General features: G+C 48.6%; 1 protein-coding gene across 3 annotated transcripts in view; it reads left to right on the top strand.

The window, feature by feature from the left end:
* Positions 1-23487, top strand: part of ADGRD1 (adhesion G protein-coupled receptor D1) — a 158290-nt gene that overhangs the window by 17158 nt on the left and 117645 nt on the right. For all 3 annotated transcript variants that reach the window (XM_058531223.1, XM_058531222.1, XM_058531224.1), the window contains 6 exons: positions 10671-10850; positions 13311-13565; positions 17411-17475; positions 18251-18406; positions 20782-20841; positions 23336-23453. In XM_058531223.1, the coding sequence (XP_058387206.1) occupies positions 10671-10850; positions 13311-13565; positions 17411-17475; positions 18251-18406; positions 20782-20841; positions 23336-23453 (834 nt within the window). The remainder of the gene's footprint in view (positions 1-10670; positions 10851-13310; positions 13566-17410; positions 17476-18250; positions 18407-20781; positions 20842-23335; positions 23454-23487) is intronic.

Here is a 23487-nt window from a genome sequence, read left to right as displayed (position 1 = left end):
TTAGCTTCACATTCTCTTGTGGTCTCTTTTCATATTTTCAGCTGATTTTTTTGAAAAGAATGTTTTAGGAGACAAATTTGGAGTTGGAGATTTTCAGAAAAGAATAAAACACCTGAGCAATAGCTGTCCCCCTCTCTGAGTCCTCAGATAGAAAACGGAATCTTCTTTCTCGGTCAGACCGCCCGCTCCAAGCTCTCCCACCAATGTCCTGCCTCTCCCAGAGCTTTCCTCCACCGGCTTTTCCACCTTCCTTCCTTCCTGTGAGCTGACTGTGGGTCTTGCCTTTTGGCACATGGTTCCTTCTGGGGAAGTTTTCTCACAGACACTGGGTGCAAATGCAGGAAGCTTTTGAGAGCAAAAGGCTCTTTAGATGATCGGCCATTCTTGAAGGTTAGCACAGTCAATTTTCCTTAAATACCGAGGTGTCTGTCCTTCAACTCCTACGACCAGTGAGCACAAAGTGGGGAAACTCAAAGTAGGAAGGACCCCTCCCTGGAATGTTCTAGCACCTTCTTCACTCACCTGGTGGACCTTGAGGGCTCAGCTCCAGTGTTACTCTTGCAAGGAAGAGCTCCAGACCAGGGGAGTTCCTCTGTCTGCTCTCGCAGCAACCTGTTCCTTTCCTCTCTGCACCTGCGCCTTCCATGATGACCTGCATGTGGTCATCTGTCTTCCCTACGAGGCCTTTCGCTCTGTGAGGGCAGGGACGAGTCTGTCCTGGGCATTGCTGTGTTTTGGGGGATGAAAATCAGCATCGTGGATGCTTATTACATATCTATTGAACTGATCCATCTAGTCTATTTTTCTGAAGCTTAGATCCCTTGGGATGCTTCCCCATCGAGGGTCTGATGGGCCCCTCGCCATTCCTAAAGGGGCCCAACCCATGTTTGCACCCCTCTGACGTTTAGAAAGTGATTTCTGATGTTGGACTAAATTCTCTCGTGAGTAACTTCCACCCACTACTTCTCATTCAGGTTCGACTCTGAGTCTCCTTGGCTCCTCTTGGGAAGACAGCCTTCCTGCTTTACTCGCTGGCTTTGCCTTTCCTCCTCTGTACAGCCCCTCTGTTGTCCCTCTTGTGCGTCGGAACTTCCCCTGCATATAAGCACTGAGAAGGCTGCTAATGCTCTGTAGCAGTAGCTGGAAAATCTCATTATTCACATTCCCTTTTTCTCAGCTTTGATATGACTTTTTTACCCTTTGCATTAGGTTACTAAATTCAAAAAGCTATCAACAAAATGTTAACAAATTTTCAGGATTGAGTGTCAGGATAGAAATTTCCAGAGGGGTCTGGTGGATACAGGCCAGGCATGGATCCAACTGCTGTCTTTCTCCGATGACCCGAGGTGACAGGGACCTTGGAAAGTCTGGTGGAGCAGATGGCCTCAGAGAAGTATTCATTCAGCGTGCTCATTTTACAGATGGGGAAACTGAGGCCCAGAGGGGAGCAAGACATGTCTAGAACTACACAGTGACTCAACGCAGTGTCTCTCAAAATACCATTTACACACCAGGTGCAGTGGAGTCAGCTGCAGAGATTGCTAAAAACGGAAGTTCACAGGCTCCAACCCAGGCCCTCCTGACTCCAAACCTCTGTGGATGAGGCCTGGGAATCTGTGTTTTTAGCCAGGCCCTCCAGGTGACCCTCACGGACCGTATCTCAAAACTGGCCGAGGCAGACTCTGTCCCACAAATGTGTTTTGTTTGGGGGTGTTATGTTGGTCCTCTCAGTTTTTATACTTTAACTTTAGCTTTCTAACTTCTTTTCAGCAGGATGGGTGGATCCAAATATCCTAGCTCACTATGTTTCCAGAAACAGAGCCTCTCACAGTGCTTTAAATGGTTTTTTAAAAATTAATATCCAATTCATATGTGAGAAAATTTCATAAAAATAAAATCTATTCCTCTGATTTCTCTTAAAAACCAGAAAATCCAGCAATATTCCTTGCCCACAGGCATGGTTGGTTAGGGTCAAGGGGTGACTGTTCCCTTTGGAGAGGTCCCATAGTCTCCACGTTCTGCAGTCTCCACCACTCTCTATGGCCTCACTTTCGGAGACTGAAGGGCGGCTGCCACTCGCCATGATGGCTTGCATTGTGCTGTCTTAAAGAGCAGTGAGAAGAGAAAAGGGAAAAATTTCTTATACCCATGTTTTCTATCAGATGGGAGAGGGAAAGAGAGTCCTTCAGCACCAGATGTTTCAAGAAGAGATTGGAGAGAACTTTTTGGGAGTGGGTGGAAATGAATATTTGATATACAAAAGGCTTGATCTGCAAAACAGCGTGTGTGTGCATGTTGACTGCCTTCGGGAAACAGCATGGTTGTCTTGCTCACAGATGCGGTTCTCCTGGCTAGTTGGGCCTTGAGTTTATTGCCTCTGTCATGAGACACATTGTCCCTTTGTGTCTCGAGTATCTCTCCCCCCACATTTCATATAGCACATGTTCTCCTACCATTTCAACCTCAAATATGGCTGAAGATGGAAATGCACCCAGTGTCTTTTCTGTTATCCAGATTCTCCATCACTATCACCTTCAGCTCCTCTTCTCTCCAAATTTTGCTCTTTGCTGTATCATTTCTCCCACCTTATTTGGTTGTTACTTCCTCATCCTCTAATCATGGAACTGGAAAAAAGAAAATCTAAGGATATAATGTTGAAGCTTCACCGTCTTCATAGCTCCTCTTTGTCAAGTCAAAATCAGATGTCGTTAGGGAAGGTAATTTACTCTGGGCTGTGGACTTGATACCTTTTAACTTTTCTACTTTAAGAGTAAGGTCTCTTGTATTCACAGTCAACCCTATATAGCCTAACTTTGTGCTCCTCAGTTGTTCTGTGATTTTTAGGATGAATAAGAAAGTTTTCTGAACCATCCTCTTTGTGTTTTTCGGCTCCTGGCTCTCCACAGTATTGACAATGGATAATAGTAAATCACTTGAAAATTGTACCGAGGAAGCTTGTTCAGCCAGACATAACTGTATCCTCACAGTGCTAGTGTGAGGACGTTACAATGGCACGTCATCCCCTCAACTCAACTTACGAAACACAGACTGTCAGGACAGCGAGGCAGGATGGTGTTTATGCCAAAGAATAAGTCCAAGGCCGGGTTATTTACTTTAATTGGTTCAGGTTGAATGATGTAATTATCTACATTTCCAATAATGGTAGGATGTTTTTTAAGACTAGTGATTCTTCAATTTTACTCACTTTTAAACCCCTTTTGTGATTTTTTACCATATAGACATACCACCTGAACTATTATAATACTCAGTATTTTTCTTTAAATTTTACCCACTTAGATTTAATTGAAAGGGAAACTTTATATCACTCTTATGAATCAAAGACCAATAATAATTCCCATAAGTAGGAGACACCTGTGTTACTGAATTCTGCCTGGATATCTTTGCCTGCCGAAGGCTAAATTTGAGATGTGGCATTTCTTGTTAAAATGGGGATTAGCAATTGTAGCTTATGTACAAACGGACTTTCTCCTGTTGCAAGCAGAAGAACTGAAAGACAACTGAGAAAGGAATAAGCTTCTCACACTACGAGTCGTGTTATATAAAGGTGTGTCTGTATGCTAAAACTCTCTGGTAAAACGTGTCCAAGACCGTAGGGTGTGGAATTACCGATTCATAAAAATACGTAGGTAGAAATTGTCAGATCAACCAGTACTCTGCTGAAATGTGGGAGGAGAGATTATATTTTAGTGTCTTACAAAATCAGAGTTTGGGACCTAAGGCAGCAGCCTTGCTGGTCGACTGCCTCTCGGCATCTGGAGCTTTTCTCACGTTAGCCAGAAAGCCCACGTCTCCCAGCCTCGTTTCCTCCCAGCCTGAGCTCTTTTGGATGCACCTGGCAGGTGGTCACCCCGCAGAGCCCTGCACACTCCCTGCTCTTCTCTGGCACAGCGGCCTCACTGCATGGAAAACCCACTTAGAACCCTATCGTTGGGAGATTCCCTTGACATCCTCTACTCATTTTACAAAGAAAGAAACCAAGGTCCCAATTCTGGGAAGCCTCTCCTAACCATAAACTGGGAGAACATCCAACTTCCATGCCTGAGATGTGCTGGAAAATGGGAGGTTGAACCAGCCAGTTCAGATTAAAGGCCTTCCCAACCTAGCTAAGTCTCCTCTTTTTCTTCTAAAAACCCTTTTATTTAGAAATAATTGTAGATTAACATGCACTTGTAAAAAGTAAGACAAAGAGATCCCACGTACTCTTTACCCATTCTGCAGAGGTGGCTGAATTAAGGATCTTGAGGGGGGAGTAAGCTGGACCATGTGTGTGGGCCCAGTGTCTTCACAGGGTTCTTTGAAGGGAGGCAGAAGCGCAGAGTCAGAGAGAGATTTGAGGATGGCTTTGAACATGGAGGAAGGGCCATGAGCCCAGGAATACAGCGCCTCTAGAAGCTGGAAAAGGGAAGGAACAAGTTCTCCCTGGAGCCTCCCGAGGGAATGCGGCCCCCACCTTGATGTGGGCCCAGAGTCTGCTCCCCTGAGGACCGTGAGAGACGAGTGTGTGGTTGCACGGCAGCCCGCATGTGCGAGGATTTGTCGCTGCAGCCGTGGGCAACCAGTGCGGAGGGGCAGGCTCCTCTGCCCCTTTACCCCCGTCACGGTTGGCAGGCCGGACTCGCTCCCGGCCTGCACCCACCACCCGCCTGGTTTTCTGCTTCTCTTTCCCCTTCCTCACCACATCTGGCCACAAAACTGATCTTGAGTCGGTTCCTTAAATCCGAGTAACACCCATTCCCCTTCCCATCTCAGTTCCCAAGTGACTGGCTCTGGGAAGCCTCTCCTGACCTCCAGGTGGGACAGCGCCTGGTCAGGTACCTTACGTGTCCCCTCCTTAACACTCATCACAGTCGTCGCTGTAGGACTCCTTGTGACCGCTGCCCTGCGCAATAGTGAGTCGCAGCGGCCTGGGGACCTTGGATCTCTTCACCTTTCTGCCTCCAGACCCTCACTCATAGGTGGTCATCAGCCACTAAATAAACGTATGTTGAAGAATGAATGAATAAATGAATGAATGAGGGTGTTGCCATGGACTGAATGTTTGTGTCCCCCCAAACTCGTGTGTCAAAACCCTGTCCCTAGAGTGATGGTGTTTAGGCGGGGCCTTTGAGAGGTGACAAGGATCAGATGAGGTTGTGAGGGTGGGGCCCCATGATGGGAGTAACGCTCTCATACGAAGAGAAGACGGGGCTCTCTGTGCGCACGCACCAAGGAAGACCACGTGAGGACATAACCAGGAGAGGAGTTCTCACCAGGAACCTGACCAGGCTGGCACCCGATCACAGACTTCTAGGCTCAGAACGGTGAGGCATAAAGATCTGTTGTTCAAGCCACCGGTCTGCGCATCCTGTTACAGCAGCCCGAGCTGACTGAGACGGGTGTTAGCCAAGTCCAGACCTTAGCCCCGAAGTGAAGTTGATGGCACTGGTTTTTGATGCCCTCAGTTTCCCATTCTAGAACCCTCTTGAGACTGCTCTTCCGGCTGTGGGTAATTCTCACGGAAACTTGCTTTCGGCTGGCTGTCATGGTGACAAGCTACGGATAAGTTCCCCTCCTCTCATGTCATGGTGTTATAGGTGGGCACGTGTCTCACAGAGGCCGAGGGCTACCCCTGGCTGCAACCACGTAGATTTGTAAGCAGAAGAGGATGGAGAGTCTCCTTGTTCTCCCTCCTGGATGTGCATACCCTCCTCAGAACCCTCTACCCCGTAGTAGGCAGGCAGGAAGGAGGGAGCCAAGTGCACCTCCTTGTGGTGGCCTTTGGGGGGACGTGGGGTCAGGAAGGGAACTCATCCTCTGGTGATTGCCCAATGTCAGCTGAAGAGCTGTAAGCAACAGAAACTCAACTCAGCTTGGCTTAGGCAAAAAGGGGAGTTTATTGGCTCATGGACCTGAATGGCTTCAGGTAAGATTGTGTTTGGTCATCTCTTGCTGTGCAACAAACACGTCCCAAATTTAGCAGCGCAATTGAGTATCGTCTTTCAAGTTCTGCGGGCTGACTGGACTAAGCCAGGCAGTTCTCGGGTGGAGCTTTCAGCAGCTGCAGTCCCAGTGGCCAAGACTGGAGTCATTTGAAGGCTCACCTGTGCAGGATGCCCAAGATGGCTTTCTTCACTCACCTTCTGGCCCCTCTGTGCTCCTCTGGGTGGTTTCTTTCTCCGACAGCATAGCCTGGACTTCTTCCATGTTGGCGTAGGGCTCCCAGAGGCAGAAGGCAGAGGCTGCTGGACAATAAATGACTGTGCCTGGAACTTGGCCAGCGTCACTTCTGCTGTCCCTCTTGGGCAAGTCAGGCAGAGGGCAGATGGAGGAATTGGTTCTGGTTTTGATGAAGAGTGGGCAAGGTCACGGCATGAAAGTAGAGAGGATGGGAGATATTGTGGCTTCTTTGGGAAGTACAGTCTGCCACAGGCTGGGTCCAAGTGTTCAAATCATGTCCTCAGAACTTTGTGTCTCTCCATTGCTCTGGCTCCATTCTCAAGAAGGCTTCCCAGGTGTGAGAGCCACGGTGGTCCAGAAGCTGCGGGTTGCCGTTTTATCAGCTGAGCCTGGACCATCAGTGTGATTGCTGTTGGCCCAGCCAGGGTTAGCCTGGGGTGAGTGGTCAGCCCCTCCTGAAACAGAGGAAATGAGAAGGGAAGGCTGGTCCTCCCAGGGAAGGTGGGGCTCCTGGTGTGGGAGGAAGGATGCCTGGCATCGATAACCCCTGCAGGTGGCCCTGCCCTCTCTGACTTGCTCCTCCTTGGTCCACCTTGAATCAGGAAGATGCAGGAGACGGTGCTGAGGCTGTGGGCTGGGAAGAGCTGCTCTCCCACCATGAAAGCTTCCCGCCTACCCCTGCAGCTGCCTCCCCGCCCACCACAGAGACAGAGAGGACAGCGCAGCAACGAGACTGCCTCGCTTGGCCCCGGTCTTTATAGTGCATTTTTTTCCCCTCTCTGGAATTCCTGCAAATCTTTTTTGTCTAATTCAGTGAATGAGCCCTCCCCCAAACAACACTGTCTCCCAGGGAAGGGTACTACAGCACAGTGATTAAAAGTGCAGGCTCCAGAGCCAGACCGCCTGGTTCAAATCCTGACTCTGTCACTAGCTGTGTGGCTTTGGACAAGTTACTTTACCTCTCTGTGCTTTGGTTTTCTCACCTGTAAAATGGGGACAATAATGATACCTTCCTTGTAGGGTCGTTGGGAGGATTAAAAGAATTAATACGTGTAAAATCTTAGACCAGGCAGCCTTGCTCATTGCAAGTTCTCAGTAAATGCCAGGAATCATGCTTTTCTTTATAAAATCTTCTTTATAGAGTAAGGAAATTAATTTCCTAACTGTTAAATGTATTACAAATATTTTTCTCCTGGATTGTCATTTGTCTTTTGACTTTGTTATGGTAAATTTTTCGCCTGGCAGAATTTTATAATATTTATGCACTCAAATTTATCCATCTTTTCTTGTGACATCTGGATGCTTTTCTTTTCTTTTTTTGTCTTGTTGAGAAAGACTTTTTCTCACTTTATTTTTTGGATGGATTAGGATTTACTGCTCATAAGAAGAAAAAGTATCCCATTGGTTTGTCAATATTGTGATTATTTCTTTTTCCTTCAGATTTTTTCTTCTTTGTATTAACGATCCCAAGTGCATGAAGCAAAGTTTCTGAAAATGCTGATATTAGAAGGTTCATTGTGAGTCTTTTAAGACTCTAAGAAGATGTAAACTGACATTTAAATATAAACTATTCCCCAGGTGGAAGCAATTATTTTGCAGGTTGAATTAATGAAAATGAAAAGCTTGACTTATAAACACCACTGTTTGCCTTCCATCTCCCCTTACCTAACACCAAATTGAAGGTTTTATTTTTATTTTTCTTCCTGGACAGAAAGACACTTGGCCAGGACAGGACGGAGTGGAAGGAATTTTTAAACACGAAAGTGTTTGGAAAAAACTGACTTCCATGAATCCTACTGGGAATTTGTTTCATAACCAAAGTTTCACAATGCACTGTGTTGGTTTCCCTGTGAAATTGGTTGTTTCTGAGAGTGGAGAGCACAGCGGGAGGGCTGTGGGTTTTTTCTGGATGCTGGGCCACCATGGCGCACAGCAGACAGGAGTGGTGGGGACGATCCAGCCTTTGAGTCCCCTCAATCGGCCACCTGTACAGGGAGTGGGCTCGGGAGAAGGACAGTACAGGAGCATCCTTCTGTTGTGGTGACCCACACCACAGGGCACTTGCGAGGACTTTTTGCTTTCCTCAGTGACCCTAAGAACCTAGCCCCTGTGACTTGGGATTTGACTCTGGAGCCTCACAGAGCTCAAGAAAGGTCCAGACCCCTTCCATTGTTTTGAGTGTCCTCTCATATTAAAAAAAAAATGGAGCCAGTCCTGGTGGCCTAGTGGTTAAAGTTCGGTGTACTGCTTCGGTGGCCCGGGGTTCAATTCCCGGGCACAGAACCACACTACCCGTCTGTCAGTAGCCATGTTTTGGTGGCGGCTCACGTAGAAGAACTGGAAGGACTTACAACTAGAGTATACAGCTATGTACTGCGGCTTTGGGGAGGAAAGAAAAAAATGGAGAAATTCCACACCAGGTTTATAAAATTATGCTATGTTTTACATGCTTATATTAATCATTTTAGGGCTTTGAAGCCACAAAAGTATAATGTAATGTAATTGTCACAGTTATATTGTCACAAGACATTTGAACAACTTGTAACAAATATGTGGATTCATAAGGCATTACAGTAGGATGGTTGGTGATGGGACACAAGTTTATACTTGATGACAAATGTCTTCTTCTAATTCAGTGACTCTCTAAGACTGTGTCCATAATCGCATTTGAAGATAAGGTCCAAAATCTAAATTTGGTGCCATTTATATAAATAAGGCCCAGGGCAAACGGCCCTCCACCTCTCCCCGCGCCCCCATCGTGGGCCTGTTCTGATCCGCTCCGGGCACCTCTCCCAGCAACACTGAAGCTCTCTCACCACGGGGCCCGGGCCAGGCTGGGAGGGCGGAGGCAGCTGGATTTATTTCCAGCTTTCACATACTGAGTCCAGGCAGGTTGCTGGCTTAACACACACACACATGTGTGCACGCGTTCTTACACACACAAAGGCACACACAATTTACTCACATGCAAAGAAAGGGTAAATGTGAGTGGAATCGGAGAGGCAGAACTGAGGCAATGGGCTCCAAAGGGATGAGGAGCAGCCTAAAATCCAGCCGTGCCTCCAGGCAGGTCTGGTCATTGTCGTCCCTCACGGAGGAGCCAGACACCAGGCCTGCAGGGTGATCGTGGGGCGGGGTCAGAGCTGGCCTGTTCTTCACCCTCCCTCTGCTTCCAGGGACGGAGACACATCAGCCACAGGCCAGCTCGATCATCCTGACGTTTGAGCCAGACCGTGTGTCCACATGGAGCACCACCCTTGCCCCAGTGCGGGGCTGGGCTCAGGGCTTATTAAGAATCTGCAGGCTGGGTGTCTCAAAAGAAACTTTAGCTGCCGGGGCCTCTGTGCACCCCACTCTTCCTCTGTTGGAAATGAAGTCGTAGATATCAAAACCCTTAAACGTAGGCTTCCTCTTTGACTAGAAATTCCCTGCTGGGAATTTATCCTAAAGGCATATGATCTGAGATGTGCAAAAAGGTTAAGCTTCCAATTCTGTTGGAAAATAAAAAGTTGAAGGAAACCTTAAGACCTGGCAATAGGGAGTTTTTGTTTAAAGAAAAAGTATGGTACCTGTTTAGAATGTGACACTGCAGACATAAAAAATGACGACATAAAAGTGTATTTATGGACATCAGAGGAAGTTCATGATGTAGTAAGTTTTTAAAAAATGTGGTTTATAAACCAGTATGCATGAGTTGGTTCCTTCCTTTGTAAAATATACCGATAGAAGCGGTTTTGGAAGGAGCTTCTGTAAGGACGCCTCAATACGAGGAAGAAAAACAGAACAGTGTCTGTTACTTACATTTGCAGAATGGTGTACGTTATTTACATTTGTGGGCTCTGGGGTCAGACTGCTCGAGTTTGAATCTAATCTTAATCAGTCACTAGTTTAGTGACCTTGGGCATACTGGCCTGAGTTTCTTCATCTGCATGCTGGGGATGATAACAGGGTTTCTGTAATATTTAAGAGGAGATAATTCATTTAAAACTCCTGGAAAAGTGCCTCGTACTTAGTGAGCTCTTAATAAACATTACCTATTATTATTGTCTATATTTTCTGACTTGAACATACATTGTCTCTAGAATGAGAAAAAAATTGCTTTTTATTTTGTTTTTTTTTAAACAGTTTTATTTATTTATTTAATTTTTTTGTGAGGAAGATCAGCCCTGAGCTAACATCTATTGCCAGTCCTCCTCCTTTTTTTCCCCAAAGCCCCAGTAGATAGTTGTATGTCATAGCTGCACATCCTTCTAGTTGCTGTATGTGGGACGCGGCCTCAGCGTGGCGGGAGAAGTGGTGCGTTGGTGCGCGCCCGGGATCCGAACCCAGGCCACCAGCAGCGGAGCGAGCGCACTTAACCACTAAGCCACGGGGCCGGCCCCCAAAATTGCTTTTTTAATGAAAAATAAAGACCAAAGAGAACAGCCTGCGTCTGAGAACTGGAGTCCCTCTGCTTGTCACTGATAATGACCCAGCGCCTTCCCTTTCCTCAGGGGTCACGTTTTCTTTCTTCTGGAAGACACAAGGAGAGCAGTCCAGACCGATCCCTTCTGCTTACGGCGGACAGGTCATCTCCGACGGGTTCAAAGTCTGCTCCAGCGGCGGCAGGGGCTCGGTGGAGCTGTACACGCGGGACAATTCCATGACGTGGGAGGCCTCCTTCAGCCCTCCAGGTGAGGCGCCTTCCCCGGGGTCCGCGGGAGAGGCCAGAGGAGCGAGGCCCTCCTGACGGCGGGAGCTGACGGACCAACAGAGACAGGCGCTCACGGCCCTTGGGCATCCTGGTGTCCGAGCGCCCTTCTCGAGGGGCTGGCTGGGGGAGACACTGGAAAGGGCGAGAGCGCCTCCGGGGCTGAGACGGCTCAACAAGGCGGGTAAGAGCCCAGGTCGCGCAGCCGGACGCCTGGGTTCCCCCCGACCACAGACTGACTGTGTGACCGCATCGGGGTACTTGATGCGCGCGCCTCGGGTTCTGCACCTGCGCAGTGGAGACGCCTAGCGCTGCGCTCACAGCTGGGGACCAATGGAGTATCGCGTGCACCGGGCTGGCTGTTTCTCCCGCGCCCTCTCCTTCTTCTTCTGCCTTCTCCTGTCACCCTTGTTCTCCTCCTCCCTTCCCCTCTCCTCCCCCTCCTCATCTTTCTTCTCCTCCTCCTTTTTGCTGCTGTAGACTGGAAAATGTTTGAAGTACGATGTGCACAAGCTTTCGGAAAAGAGAGGCTGGGGGTTGAGGGGAGAAGGTGGCTGGAGGAGAGGAGTGTGGAGCGCTGGGCAGGACATAGGACACGCTTCCCAGGAGGGGCTCTGGGGCACGCGGGGAGAGGACCGGCACGTGCAGGTGTGGCTGCGTTTCCAGGTGGGAGTGGTGAGGCCAGCGTGGTTCTGTCTGGGGTTCCTGCTTTCTCTGGGGTGTCGGGTGATCGGTTGGCCCCCCGGGCAGGAGGTCAGAGGTGTGGTGCAGGAAGCTGGGGGCTGGGGAGGTCTGCAGTGGAAACAGGGGGAGGCTGAGAGACGACAGGGACCCAGAGGGTCTCGGGCAGCACTGAGGGGCCCCAGTGAAGGGGGGAGACTCGGAAGAGAAGTGCGGAGGTGGAGGGGGCAGGATGAAGGCCCACAATGGTTTCCAACAGTAGGAAATGACATCTTGACATATTTAAGGAAAATTCATTTTCTGGCCCATTTAAAGGCGGCTGCGTGTCTCCCTTGTTAAAATACATGGACTCTGGAGCCAACCGCGTGGGTCAAGCCCCTCTCTGTACCGTGCTGGCTGTGTGAGCCCGGTGCCTTACCCGCTCTGTGACTCAGTGTCCTCAGTCGTGATGTGAGGATGGTCACAGTGTTATGTCATAGAGTGACGGTGAGAATTGAGTTGACACACAGGAAGAGCCTGGAATGTGGTGCGCGGTGAATCCTGAACGTGCCTGCCTTCTTCTGTGGGTGCTGCCTGCTGGGACCAGGCTCGTCCCTCCACTTCTGTAAGAGTGAAGAACTTAGTGAATTTACGGTTTGAGGGAATCCTGCCTATTTGCCTTCTCTGATCCCCAAGGCTGGGACTAATCTCTGCCTCTGCCCCCCCGAACTGCCTGGACCTGGTTCACAGGTCGTATCAGGTTCTACCTGCTCTCAGTTTCTCCTGTACGAGTCTTATCTCCGTGCCCCTTGGGGCTGACACAGCCTCAGGCACGTAGTAGGTTTCCTGAACATGAAGTCAGCGGAATTCTGCCTGTTTTTCTACCCAGAGAAGTGGGGAGAATCGTAAACATTTCTGCCTGGCAATATGCTTTTTATTTATTCATCGAAGGGATTTGTTATTCTTGCTTTAAACTCAAGGGCCATGAAACTTTGGATCTATTTGGGATCCGAGTCCTCTCCAGAGACTCAAAATTAGAAAGTTTCGCAACCCTGAGCAAGAAGCCCTGATGTCATTGTTGTGGTTTAAGACGACTGCCCGGCACGAGACCGGCACGAGACCATGCATGTCCAGAAAGGGCTGCCGCGTGCCTTCCCGCAGCAGGTCCATCAGGGTGTCTTAACAAAACACTTGAAAACAAAGTGGGTTCCTTTGTGGGGCACGCTGCCTTGAGAGTCTGATGAAGGTTCTTTTTCTTGGCAGACAGGGTTCTCATGCCAGAGAGGCAAGTAACCACAAAAGCTCATTGATGGAGGCTCCCGAATGAGCCAGGAGATGGTCTTGCCTGCCACGGCGCCACCACGCTGGTTAATGGCACTTGCTCTTGGTCAAAGCAGAGGTTGATGCTGGTATCCTGTGGCCCTCAGACAGCTTTTACTGACCTGCACTGTGGTGGCCTAGGCAGAAGTAAAAAGAATATTTTTGAACACATTATGACTATTAGTTATTATTCTATTTTAATTTAACATAGCAAAGGGTCTAATTTAAAATAACAAAGGGTTTCTTTGAGCTGCTTTTGGAATTTGAGGGATGGGGGTAATTTCTTTCTGGTGCTCCAAAGGACAGAAGAAAGTCAGATCTATATTATGACCTGTAATAGGACCCACCAAGGTTGACAGTGACCAGTCATCTTAAGAAAGAGGGCTGTGCTTAAAAACTGGAATAAATGCATGGGGAGCTCATTTGCACAGCACTCAGAATGGTGACCTTTGCTCTTTCCCAGGCCCCTACTGGACTCATGTCCTGTTTACGTGGAAATCCAAGGAGGGTCTGAAAGTCTACGTCAATGGGACTCTGAGCACCTCCGACCCAAGTGGAAAAGTGTCTCATGCCTACGGGGAGCCCAACGTCAACCTTGTGATAGGGTCCGAGCAGGACCCGACCAAGCGCTATGAGAATGGAGCTTTTGACGAGTTCATCATCTGGGAGCGGGCCCTGACTCCAGAGGAGATCGCGATGTACTTCACAGCGGCCATCGGTCAGTGAGAGGGTGAGGGGCTGTGGGCGGGTGTGACGTCTGTTTCTAGGAGGCACCTTCGCATCCACCTCCCCTTCCCAGCATTCCTCTTCTCCCCTCTCTCCCAGTACAGCAGTCAGCACTGCAGGCTGAGACGTGTCCTCACGAATCTTACAGACACAGTCATTTTCCTAGAACACCTGTTCCCTAAGATGGAGGAATGGACAACTTAGCAGAGACACAGTGAGATTAATATCCTCCTGCTGGTCACCCCGGGGGTTTTCGATATGGGTGTGATGGATGATCAGAGAAAGCTTTGAGAAGCAAATATTCCAGATCCACTAGTGCATTTGATCAACAAATGTTTACTGAGTGCCTCCCGCACGCCAGACTCACTGTGGGCCCTCGGAGAGCCCCAAGGCCACCCCTTCCTGCTCAGCACAGAGCAGTTGTTCAGATCAGGGACCTGAGGGACCTGGGTTCAAATCTTCACTCAACCACAGTGAGCCGTGGGACTTGGGAGGTCACTTTTTTTAATTGAGGTAAAATTCATACATCATAAGCTTAACCATTTTAAAGTGTGCAATTTGGTGGTACTGTGTCCACAATGTTGTGCATCCATCACCTCCAGTTTCAAAACATTCTTATCACCCCAAAAAGAAACCCAGCACCCATGAGCAGTCACCCCCCATCCCCCTGCCCCCAGCAACCACTGATTTACTTCCTGTCTCTATGGATTTACCTATTCCGGATAGTCCATATCAATGGAATCATGTAACATTGCGACCCTTTGCGTCTTAATCTCTCCAAATCACAGTTTTCTCCTCTGTAAAATGAAGGAAAATCACACTGCCCTGTCCTGGGGGTGCTGTGAAGACTGAACATGACAAGGGTGAGGACCGTTAGCATGAGGCCTGCGCATGGCAGGTTTACAATACATTTTCGCTGTTTTAAAATTAGTATTTACATTTCCTTCACAATTCCATTTTCATTCTGCCCACAAGTGAATGCTCTGTTTCTTTATTTTTACTTGAAATAATCTGCTGAATAATGAGAGTCCCCACGTAGGCACCTCGTAAACATTTCCTGGCTGGCTGCTGCGCTGGCACCAGAGCCGCAGGGGGAGTTCAGGACGGGAGGTGGAAGGCTCGGGCTCTGAACCCCGGCCTGCACGGGCTCAGGCTCTGACGCGGAGTCCCTCAGCTGTGAGGAGCCTAGTGATCGTGTGACAAAAAACCCAGCTCAAAATGACTTAAGCCAAGAAGGGAATTTTTTTTATCTCGCACAATGGAAACAATAAGGGAGAATCTGCTTCAGAACTGGTTTAATCCAGGAGCTCAAATGATGCAACTAGGAATCTATTTCTGACTCTGTCTTTCGAGTTAGCTTTCTTGTGGTGCCAAGGTGGCTGTCCTTCCCTCCGGGGTTACGTCCTCATCCTCCGGCAACCTCAGCAGAAAACAGGGAGCTTCTCTTTTCTGTCAGCTCCTTCGACAGGGCTGGCCACGACTCTTACTGGCCCAAATGGATCCCTGTGTTTCCCGTGAGCCACTGACTGTGGCCGGGGGTGTAGACTACGCTGATGGGCTTAAGCCTGGGTCACACTCCACCCTGAAATGGCAGTGGGGTCAGCCTCATCAGAGTACATGGAGAGGGGACGTCCCAAAGGATGCCGGGAGGCTGGTCTTGAAGTAGGGGAGGAGCCGCCGTGCACGCAGAAACAGCCCACGTCCATCGCAGCCTTGGCATTTCCATCTGTCACCGAGAGAGCGGAATTCCTCCCTTTCACAGAAGGGCCATAAGGACAAAATATGGTGTCCTTTAGAAGAAAAAAGGGTATCAGTCTACTGCGTTTTAGTGCCTAGGAGTCAGAGAATGGTCTCTGAGACCAAGATGTCATCCGTATTTGTGTCATTGAAAGCCTCCAGCAGATCCTGTCTTCCTGATGGGTTCCTGTTTTAGTAACACTGGAGAAAGGTGTTGCTGTTTCTGGTTCTTGTAGCTGTCACAGCAAACCCTTGTCACTAGGACAACTCTGGGCTCAGGGATGCGGAGCGTCGTCCCCCCCACGGTGCAGCGATTCAGGAAGGCTCAGCTACTGAATCGCGTGTGTGCAGTTCACCTCGCCCTCCATGCTCAGTGAAGATGATGTCCGTTCTTTGGGTATTCAGGAGAGGTGTTCTGTTAACATTTCTGCATCCTGAGAGCGCATGCCCTGCACCTTTGCTGACCCAGAACAGGACCCATCAGAATCCCGTGTCACTTGGGGATTTGGTTCTGAAGACGGTGCATGATGTAAAGCACGCATAGGAAAAATGACCCGGGAAGTCCCCTGGAAGGCCCTGGGGCTCCACGTCCCGTTGCTCAGTTAGTCTCACTCCACGGGTTAGGGCAACTGTGTGCAGACAGACAAATGGGGTGCCATCCAGCCTGCTCTCAGGCCCGGCCGGGGCCCCAGTGGGCTGTGTCCACAGGAGGAGGGAGAACCTGTTCTGGGCATAGAGATCTGTCTGCACATGAATATGTGTGCTGGAACAGCAGGTGCCCAGGGGGCGTTTCTCTGAGTGACCTGTCCAGGAGGGTGCCCTCTTCTAACCCCACTGGCTAGAGCAGGCCTATTTTCTGACCTGTCTGTCCAGATGTGGGACCTTTTCTAATTCCCACAAAGACAGCATTGATCACCTATCACCCTGGCCGGGTTTTGCCCCAGCCTACGATGGGTGGCCCTCTTCTGTAGAGGACCAGAGGAAGCAGGCGGCTGTGTCAGAGTCACCTGATTGGAAAGCGTTTATCTTTGAACACAAGAAGCACACTCAGCACAGCTGGATGCTCACACGGTGAGAGTCACTTGGGAACGAGACCGACCAAGGACACGGCAGATTCTCATTTCTCATCTTGGTCTCATGTGGCAGGGTGGCCGGACTGACTTTTATCATCCTTTGCTTTATTTTGTGGATTTACATAAGTTAAACGTGAGTTTGGTGTGACTCCTGTGTAACCCCTGGCACTTGAGGAATGACTGTCACCCTGACTTGGGAACAGAGTGTTCGGGGCTCCAGTTCTCCCAACTGTGTCACATCTTCTGCATCCACTAGCTACCAGCTCCCCCCCCCCCACCCAACTAATGGGTCAGTTCCTCCTGGGCTAACTAGGGGTGAGGAGGTCATTCCTCAGGTCACCCTGAGCAACCCTGAGGGATTTAGTGTCTGGGTAAGTCTATCCTCATCGAGGGTAGAGTCTAAGATCAGAAATAGCTGGTGGCAACAGGTGGAGAGCAGCAAACCATGGCTTCATCTTTGGTCTTTGGTATCTTCATTATTCCATATTCATTATTCATAATTAACCAAGTGGAGTCTTGAAGAGAAAGAATAACTAGAATCCTCAGGGTGGGAGGGGCCCAGGAGGATAGCCCCCCACTTCCCTGGGGTCCCCTCTCACGTCGTCTCTCCAGGAGGGAAGTCCCTCGTTTCCTGTTTGTCCTCACCCCGTGACGAACAGCACCCTGCGTTTCTTCTCTAACTAGTCCAGATGCATTTGAAGTCTGTTTCTTTTGGTTCTTTCTTGTTTGAAATCGGTCAAAGCTTGTATAAAATCATCTTTTTATATGATGACCTGCAGCAAGGAGGTTCAAAGGCAATTTAGGATATAAATGGAAAAATAATTTGACCTGGGAAAATCCCTCCAATCTCCCCATTAAACTGATTTATTAGCCCTTTATCGTTCCAGCAACATTCTTACTTGAAACGTTCTCAGGCTCTCTGAGATGCGTCTGAAGCTGGTCGAGTTGTGGGCAAGGACAGGCCTTCCTTAGGGGAAAGAGGTGATCCTGTTTCAGTCCTTCATTAAGCATTACTCTTTTTTTCCAGGAAAGCATGTTTTGTTGTCTTCAACCCCAGCAGGCTTCCTCACGACAGCCACGGCAGACCCCATGGTGAGCAGACGCCTTTATCTGTTGCCCCCTCTCGTCGACGTCTTTTTGCTGGGACTGAGTGCCAGGAGAGGTGAAACTCCGTCAGACGGTCTGGCTCCTCTTGCTGGCGGTATAACGTCTGGGAAGAAACCATAAATGGAGGAGAAACTCAGTTTGGTGCTAATTCTTGACGCTAAGGGTGGCTGAAGAAAAGATCCTCTGCCTCGTAGCCTGTAACTCGGTGCCTAAAAGGAGTGAACAAGGCGGCTTAGGGACAGAGGGGCACCGAGACGGCTTCCTGGGGCGGTGGGCACAGTGTGGGCAGCGCAAGCAGAAGCTGGCCTGCACGCTCGGCGTCTCTTTGTGCCCTGTCTTCCCATGTTTGAGGAAAGCCTCAATTCCTATAGGAAACGTTCCCCCATAGGAAACAGGAAACGGAATTAGTGTTTGTAATCAAACCGCGTTCCTCACGTGAGAACTTGAACGTAACAGTGAGCGCACAGACTCTTGGACCGTCTGCCTGGGTTCCAATCCCAGTGCTGCCACTTATTTCTGTGTCAGCCTCTCCGTGCTTAGTTTCATCGACCAAACGGGTCCATATTTCACGAGGCAGTTGTGAGGATGAAGTGTTAATAGATGTAAAATAGTCACAAAAAGGCCGGGTTCCCGGTAGGTGCTATTGTCATTGTGTGTCATTGTGGAATAAGAAGCGTTAGGCCGAGAGGACGCGGTGAACTTGTGTACAATATCTTGGCTTCAGTTCTCAGCAGGAACTCACGTGGCTGATTTCTCTTAGGTGCCCACCGACGCCTACCATCCCATCATAACCAACTTGACAGAGGAGAGGAAAAACTTCCAGAGTGCTGGAATTGTACTGACTTACCTTCAGAACGTGTCCCTCAGCTTACCCAATAAATCCCTCTCGGGGGAAACGGCGCTGAACCTCACCGAGGTAAAGCTCTTTGATTTGTGCCTGGTGGGTTGGGGAGGGCCACCTGCTGGCCCGTGGCCCACAGGTGTGTTTTGTTTGACCTACACAGAGTTTTTAAAATATGAGGAACTTTTAGATAAAAATCTGGATTTCAGGTTTCTCCTGAACAACCAGATGGTGTGGCCACTCCAGCCGGCTCCACACAGCTCAGTGGTGCCTCCTTCAGACGAGACACAAGTCTTGATTTCATTTTCCCAACACCCACCGGCCTGGCCCGTCTCCACGTCTGCCTGGCCCCCGTAGGCATTTGGGTTTGCGACTCCTGATCTGCACTCTGCTGCTTTCCTCAGCAACAGGGCCAAGGTGGAGTTGGGTCACATGGTGTGAGCCCAACCACTGGTCCTCTGGAGTGGCCCTGTGTGGAGGCACCTGCCTCCGGGTGTCCTGGAGAGGAATCATACAGGTTACCCCAATCCCACTGATCTCTGATTTAATGGTAAATACAAATCCCTGGCATCCATTATCCAATCTGCCACCATGTCCTGGCTTCTCGCCACTAGCAGCTGGACGGAGAAATGCCAAGAGGTCGTTTCCTGTGCTGGGTGATAAGGTGGCCACTAGCCACGTGAGACTCTTGAGCACTTGGACTATGGCTAGTCCACACCAAGAGGTGCTGTAAGTGTAAAATACATACAAATTAATAATTTTTACACTGGTTACATGTTGAGATGATAGTATTTTAAATACATTGGGCTAAGTAAAATATATTATTAAAATTAATTTCACTTCTTTTCTTTGTTCTTTTTAAAATATGACCACTAGAAAATGTAAAATTACAAGTGTGCCTGGCATCATATTTCCACTCAACTGAACTGCTCTAGGTCAGGAGTCAGCAAACTACGGCCCTCAGGCCAAATCTGGCCCACTGCCTGTTTTTATAAATAAAGTTTTATTGGAATATGCTTGCTTGTTCGTTTACATATTGTCTCTGGCTGCTTTTGCACTCCGGTGGCGGAGTTGAGTGTTTGTGATAGAACAGTATGGCTTGTAAAGCCTGAACTCTTTACTAGGGTACACTTTCAAAGGAATTGCTGACCCCTGCTCTAGATTGTAAAGTGCCCACTAGACTCAAGCTCACTGAGGGCAGGGAGAGGGACTGTTTTGTTCATCCTTGATTCTTAAGGCCTTGCATTATAGAGACTTAGTAAGTATTTATCAAATAAACATAAATGAAAGAGTGAGGTGTTTTGATGATGTATTCTCTAAATATTTAGAGTCTAAAAGTGTGAGGAAGAATGTGATCTTTCTGGAGATGACAGTTTGGTGGAAATATGGGAGGTTTAGATCAGGCTCTGAGTTTAATTCTGGTGTCTATAGTAGGAGACAAACAGTTAAAAGCCTGTATGAGCCATGTAAATGAGTGAGACAGAGCAAGTGTGAGGCAATAGGGAGTGGTGAGGACCAGGGTGAACTGGGGAACACATACCCACCTAAGGGGCAGCTGCTGCTCAGCTTTGGTCCATGGTGGCCATGTGGGAATGTGGGCTAGGGGTTGTCCAAGCTTTCACTTCTTTCCAAAGAAGCAGGAAAATTACATATTTTCATTTAAATCTCCCAATTTGAAATTTTTTGTTTGTTTTTTTGTGAGGAAGATCAGCCCTTAGCTAACATCCATGCTGATCCTCCTCTTTTTGCTGAGGAAGACTGGCCCTGAGCTAACATCCGTGCCCATCTTCCTCCACTTTATATGGGACGCCGCCACAGCATGGCCTGACAAGCGGTGCATTGGTGCGTGCCCGGGATCCGAACCCCAGGCCGCCAGCAGCGGAGCGCGCGCACTTAACCACTACGCCATGGGGCCAGCCCCAATTTGAAAATTTTAGAAGCTAGTTTCATTTTTTTAGAACAATAATAGTGAGCCAAACCAAACATGGTTTTAAGGAGATTTGACCACGGGACCCGGAGTAAGTTCCGCTTTAATGAGAGGTAATTTCCAATTAAAACAAGTGGTTTATGTCACCTTGGCTTCTCATCCCAAGAGAAGCATATTCAGAAGGTCCCGATTTCTTCATTCATTCACTCATTCACTCAACAGGCATTTACTGAGGGCCTATTATATCTCCCAGGCACTGTGCGTAGGGCTTCTGCTGAAACTAAGCTGTGTTCATTCTGACATCTAAACGCTTATCCCTGACTAAAGGGTTGTCACAGGGAGCAAATAAGATAACATTGATTAAAGGGCTTTGTAAAATGTAACCCGATACACTAATGTGAGCTATTTTTGTTTACTGCTATATGTAAAACTCAGCCGTTGATAAAGATGGGGAAAATCGAAGGTCTTAAGGTTTTGAGGCTTAAGGATCCATGCTAAGCAGTGTCATTTTGTTTGCCTTTAGACCTTCTTAAAATCCGTGGGAGAGGTTCTTCAACTGCCCAGTTGGACTAGTGTGTCAGAGGTAAGAAGAAAAGAACATATTGATCTTCAAAATGTATGTACCTTGGGAACCATTTTGTCTTCCTGGAAGTGGCATAAGTATGTCAGAGAAATGACGCATCTCTCAGTCCTGTAATCTGGGATGATGGAGCTCATTTTGACTGAGTGTACAGCTGGCTTGAAATGCCTTGTCTTGTGTAAGATTCAAGAGTTACGTGAGCGTCGGTAACATGTCGCTGTCCTCAGCACTGAGCCGGGAGATGGGTGGATTTCTTTATGAGGAATGGACACCTCCTTGGCCTTTATTTATCATTTTAATAGTACATTTTTTCCCATCACATTGTTCTTAAATGGTAATAAAAAACACGTATAAGGTTTAAAGATAACTAAATAAGCGAAAAAGTAGAACACGTGACAATATGTACTTCATGATTATAAGTGTAAAAAACAAAAAAACTTCTCTTTTTCTCTGAACTCCAAATAATTAGAAAGGAGAGTGGAATAATTTTTCTTTTTAAAACTAACTTTATTGATTTTACTTATTTAAAAAATAAAACAAACAAATATGTTGTGAAGTTAGAAAATCATAAAAAATATATAAAATAAAAATCACCTGAAATCCTAAGATTGAGAGATAATGACTGTTAACACTCTTGTATATATTCCTTACAATCTAGTTTTCAATTCACTTATATGCGTATATAGTCTACAAATATACTGCATATCTGATTTAACCTGTTTTTCCTCAGTTATGTCAAGAACTCCTCCAATGGTGTGACGTATTCCTCCGCAGAGCCGTGTTAGTCAGCACAGGCCAGGCGGTGCTGCAGTAGCAAGTAGACCCCTGCATCTCAGGGCTCAGCACAGGAGAAATTTCCTTCTCACTCACGCGAAGTTCAGTGGGTCAGAGGAGCCGCTGCTCAACCCGCTGTCTCTGGGATCTTGGCTCTGTCCATTTTCTGATGCTGCCGTCTCGAGAGGCGACTTCCAAGGTTGCCCACAGGGATGGAGAAGGGCAAGGCGGCTCTTAATTGCTGTAATTTCAAAGTGTTCCTTCTCCTGAACGCTTATAATGTTTAAAAAATTTGCCAGTTGGAGGCAGAAAGGACATCTCATTCTCTTGTTATTAATGAGATTGCTCTAAGATTTACATTTGATGAACTTCTTATTTGAACAGTTTCAAATGGAATGAGATTCAAATGGAATCTCTTAACATTGGCAAAGGGAGGAAAAAAGTGTCATGAATTTAAGATTGATATAATCTTACCCAGCAACAAATTCCTTTTTAAAAGGCACACCCTCCAGAGTTCATGATTCCAGGGGGATGTGAGTGCCGGGCTACAGCCTGGGAGTCCCCTGGAGGGCGGCCAGTGGAGGACCTGAGCAGACGTATTTTCTGCACCATTTTAAATTAACTGTTTCTGAATGCTCTGCCACAAAATTAGGATAATCATGAAACGATTCAGACTTAGGCAGGCCCTAGTATGCATTCAAGAGAAGGTATGAATCAGCCACTGCCCAACAGAACTGCACGCCAGAAACACAGGTTTTCAGGAGCTTACCTGTGCTGGGTGACTGAAATCAGGGCATAGGCCTGAAAGAAAATGTCTGAAATTGGCCTCAGTGTTCTATTTCCAGCTCATTAGATTTTCATGGAGTGTGTGCTTGTGAGAGGATGTGAGGACCCTTAGCTGCAGACAGATGCTTTTTCAGGAAGGGGAAAGGAGAGAAGGGGGGTGACAGCAGAGGTGAGCAGCCACTCTGCTCCTGGGGACTGAGAGAGGACCTCTCCTGGAGGTGTGTGTGACGAAGAGGGACAGTCAGTCCCATCTGAGCTGGCTGCAGAGATACAGGCTGACCAGGAGGGACCTCTGCCTTCTTGGGGGCAGTGTCCACAGGGATCCTCTCTGCCTTGGGGACTCAGAATGAGTGAAGTCGGCCCTCGGAAGGGAGGGACATGCCAGGCAAGTCAAGGAGGCCAGAGATGCCTTGTGGTGCTGGCACCTCGGAAGCATCCTGCCCCTTCCCGGGAAATAGGATGGAACTGCTGGTGTCCCCATCCCGAGGGGACTTGGGGCGGTTAGCCCCCTGCTCGTGAAACAGAAGGGGGCGGGGTGGCGGACAGGTCAGAGACTTGCCGAGGTCCCAGAGTGGAACTGCTAACTCTCCGTCACCCTGTGTCTGAGCATAGACACCTTGGAACTGATGGCCTGGGTGACTTGGGTTGACCTTGGCTGGAGTCCACCTTCCGAGAGCTCGCTGGGCACCTTAGTGGTCACCTCCATGTCTGTGAAATGGGGTAGTGGTGTGACTCTCTCTCCTGCTCCTTCTCATCGGGTGGGTGTGAGGACAGAGCCTCTCCTGCGATGACTCCCAGCGGACCCTGGTGTCCTTCCTTTGGAGGGATGCTGACAGAGCGAGTGTGAAGCTGGATTTTGTGTGTGTTTGATGCATCGTCTCGAGCGATTGCTGACAGGCTGGATTTTCACGGCTCCTTCATGTTGTGTTGTTTCCAGGACAGCGCTGTGGTGCTGGGCTTGATTGGAACTGTCGACACCGTCATGGGCCACATATCTTCCAACCTGCATGCCAGCGAGCCCCAGGTCACCATCATAGGCTCTTCCTCCACGGCAGGTAGCTCGGCAGCGTCGCTTGGGGGGTGTGCGCC

Source organism: Diceros bicornis, chromosome 35, assembly GCF_020826845.1.
Source record: "Diceros bicornis minor isolate mBicDic1 chromosome 35, mDicBic1.mat.cur, whole genome shotgun sequence".
In the NCBI taxonomy this organism is placed as follows: domain Eukaryota; kingdom Metazoa; phylum Chordata; class Mammalia; order Perissodactyla; family Rhinocerotidae; genus Diceros; species Diceros bicornis.
This window is presented reverse-complemented; position numbering and strand designations above follow the sequence as displayed.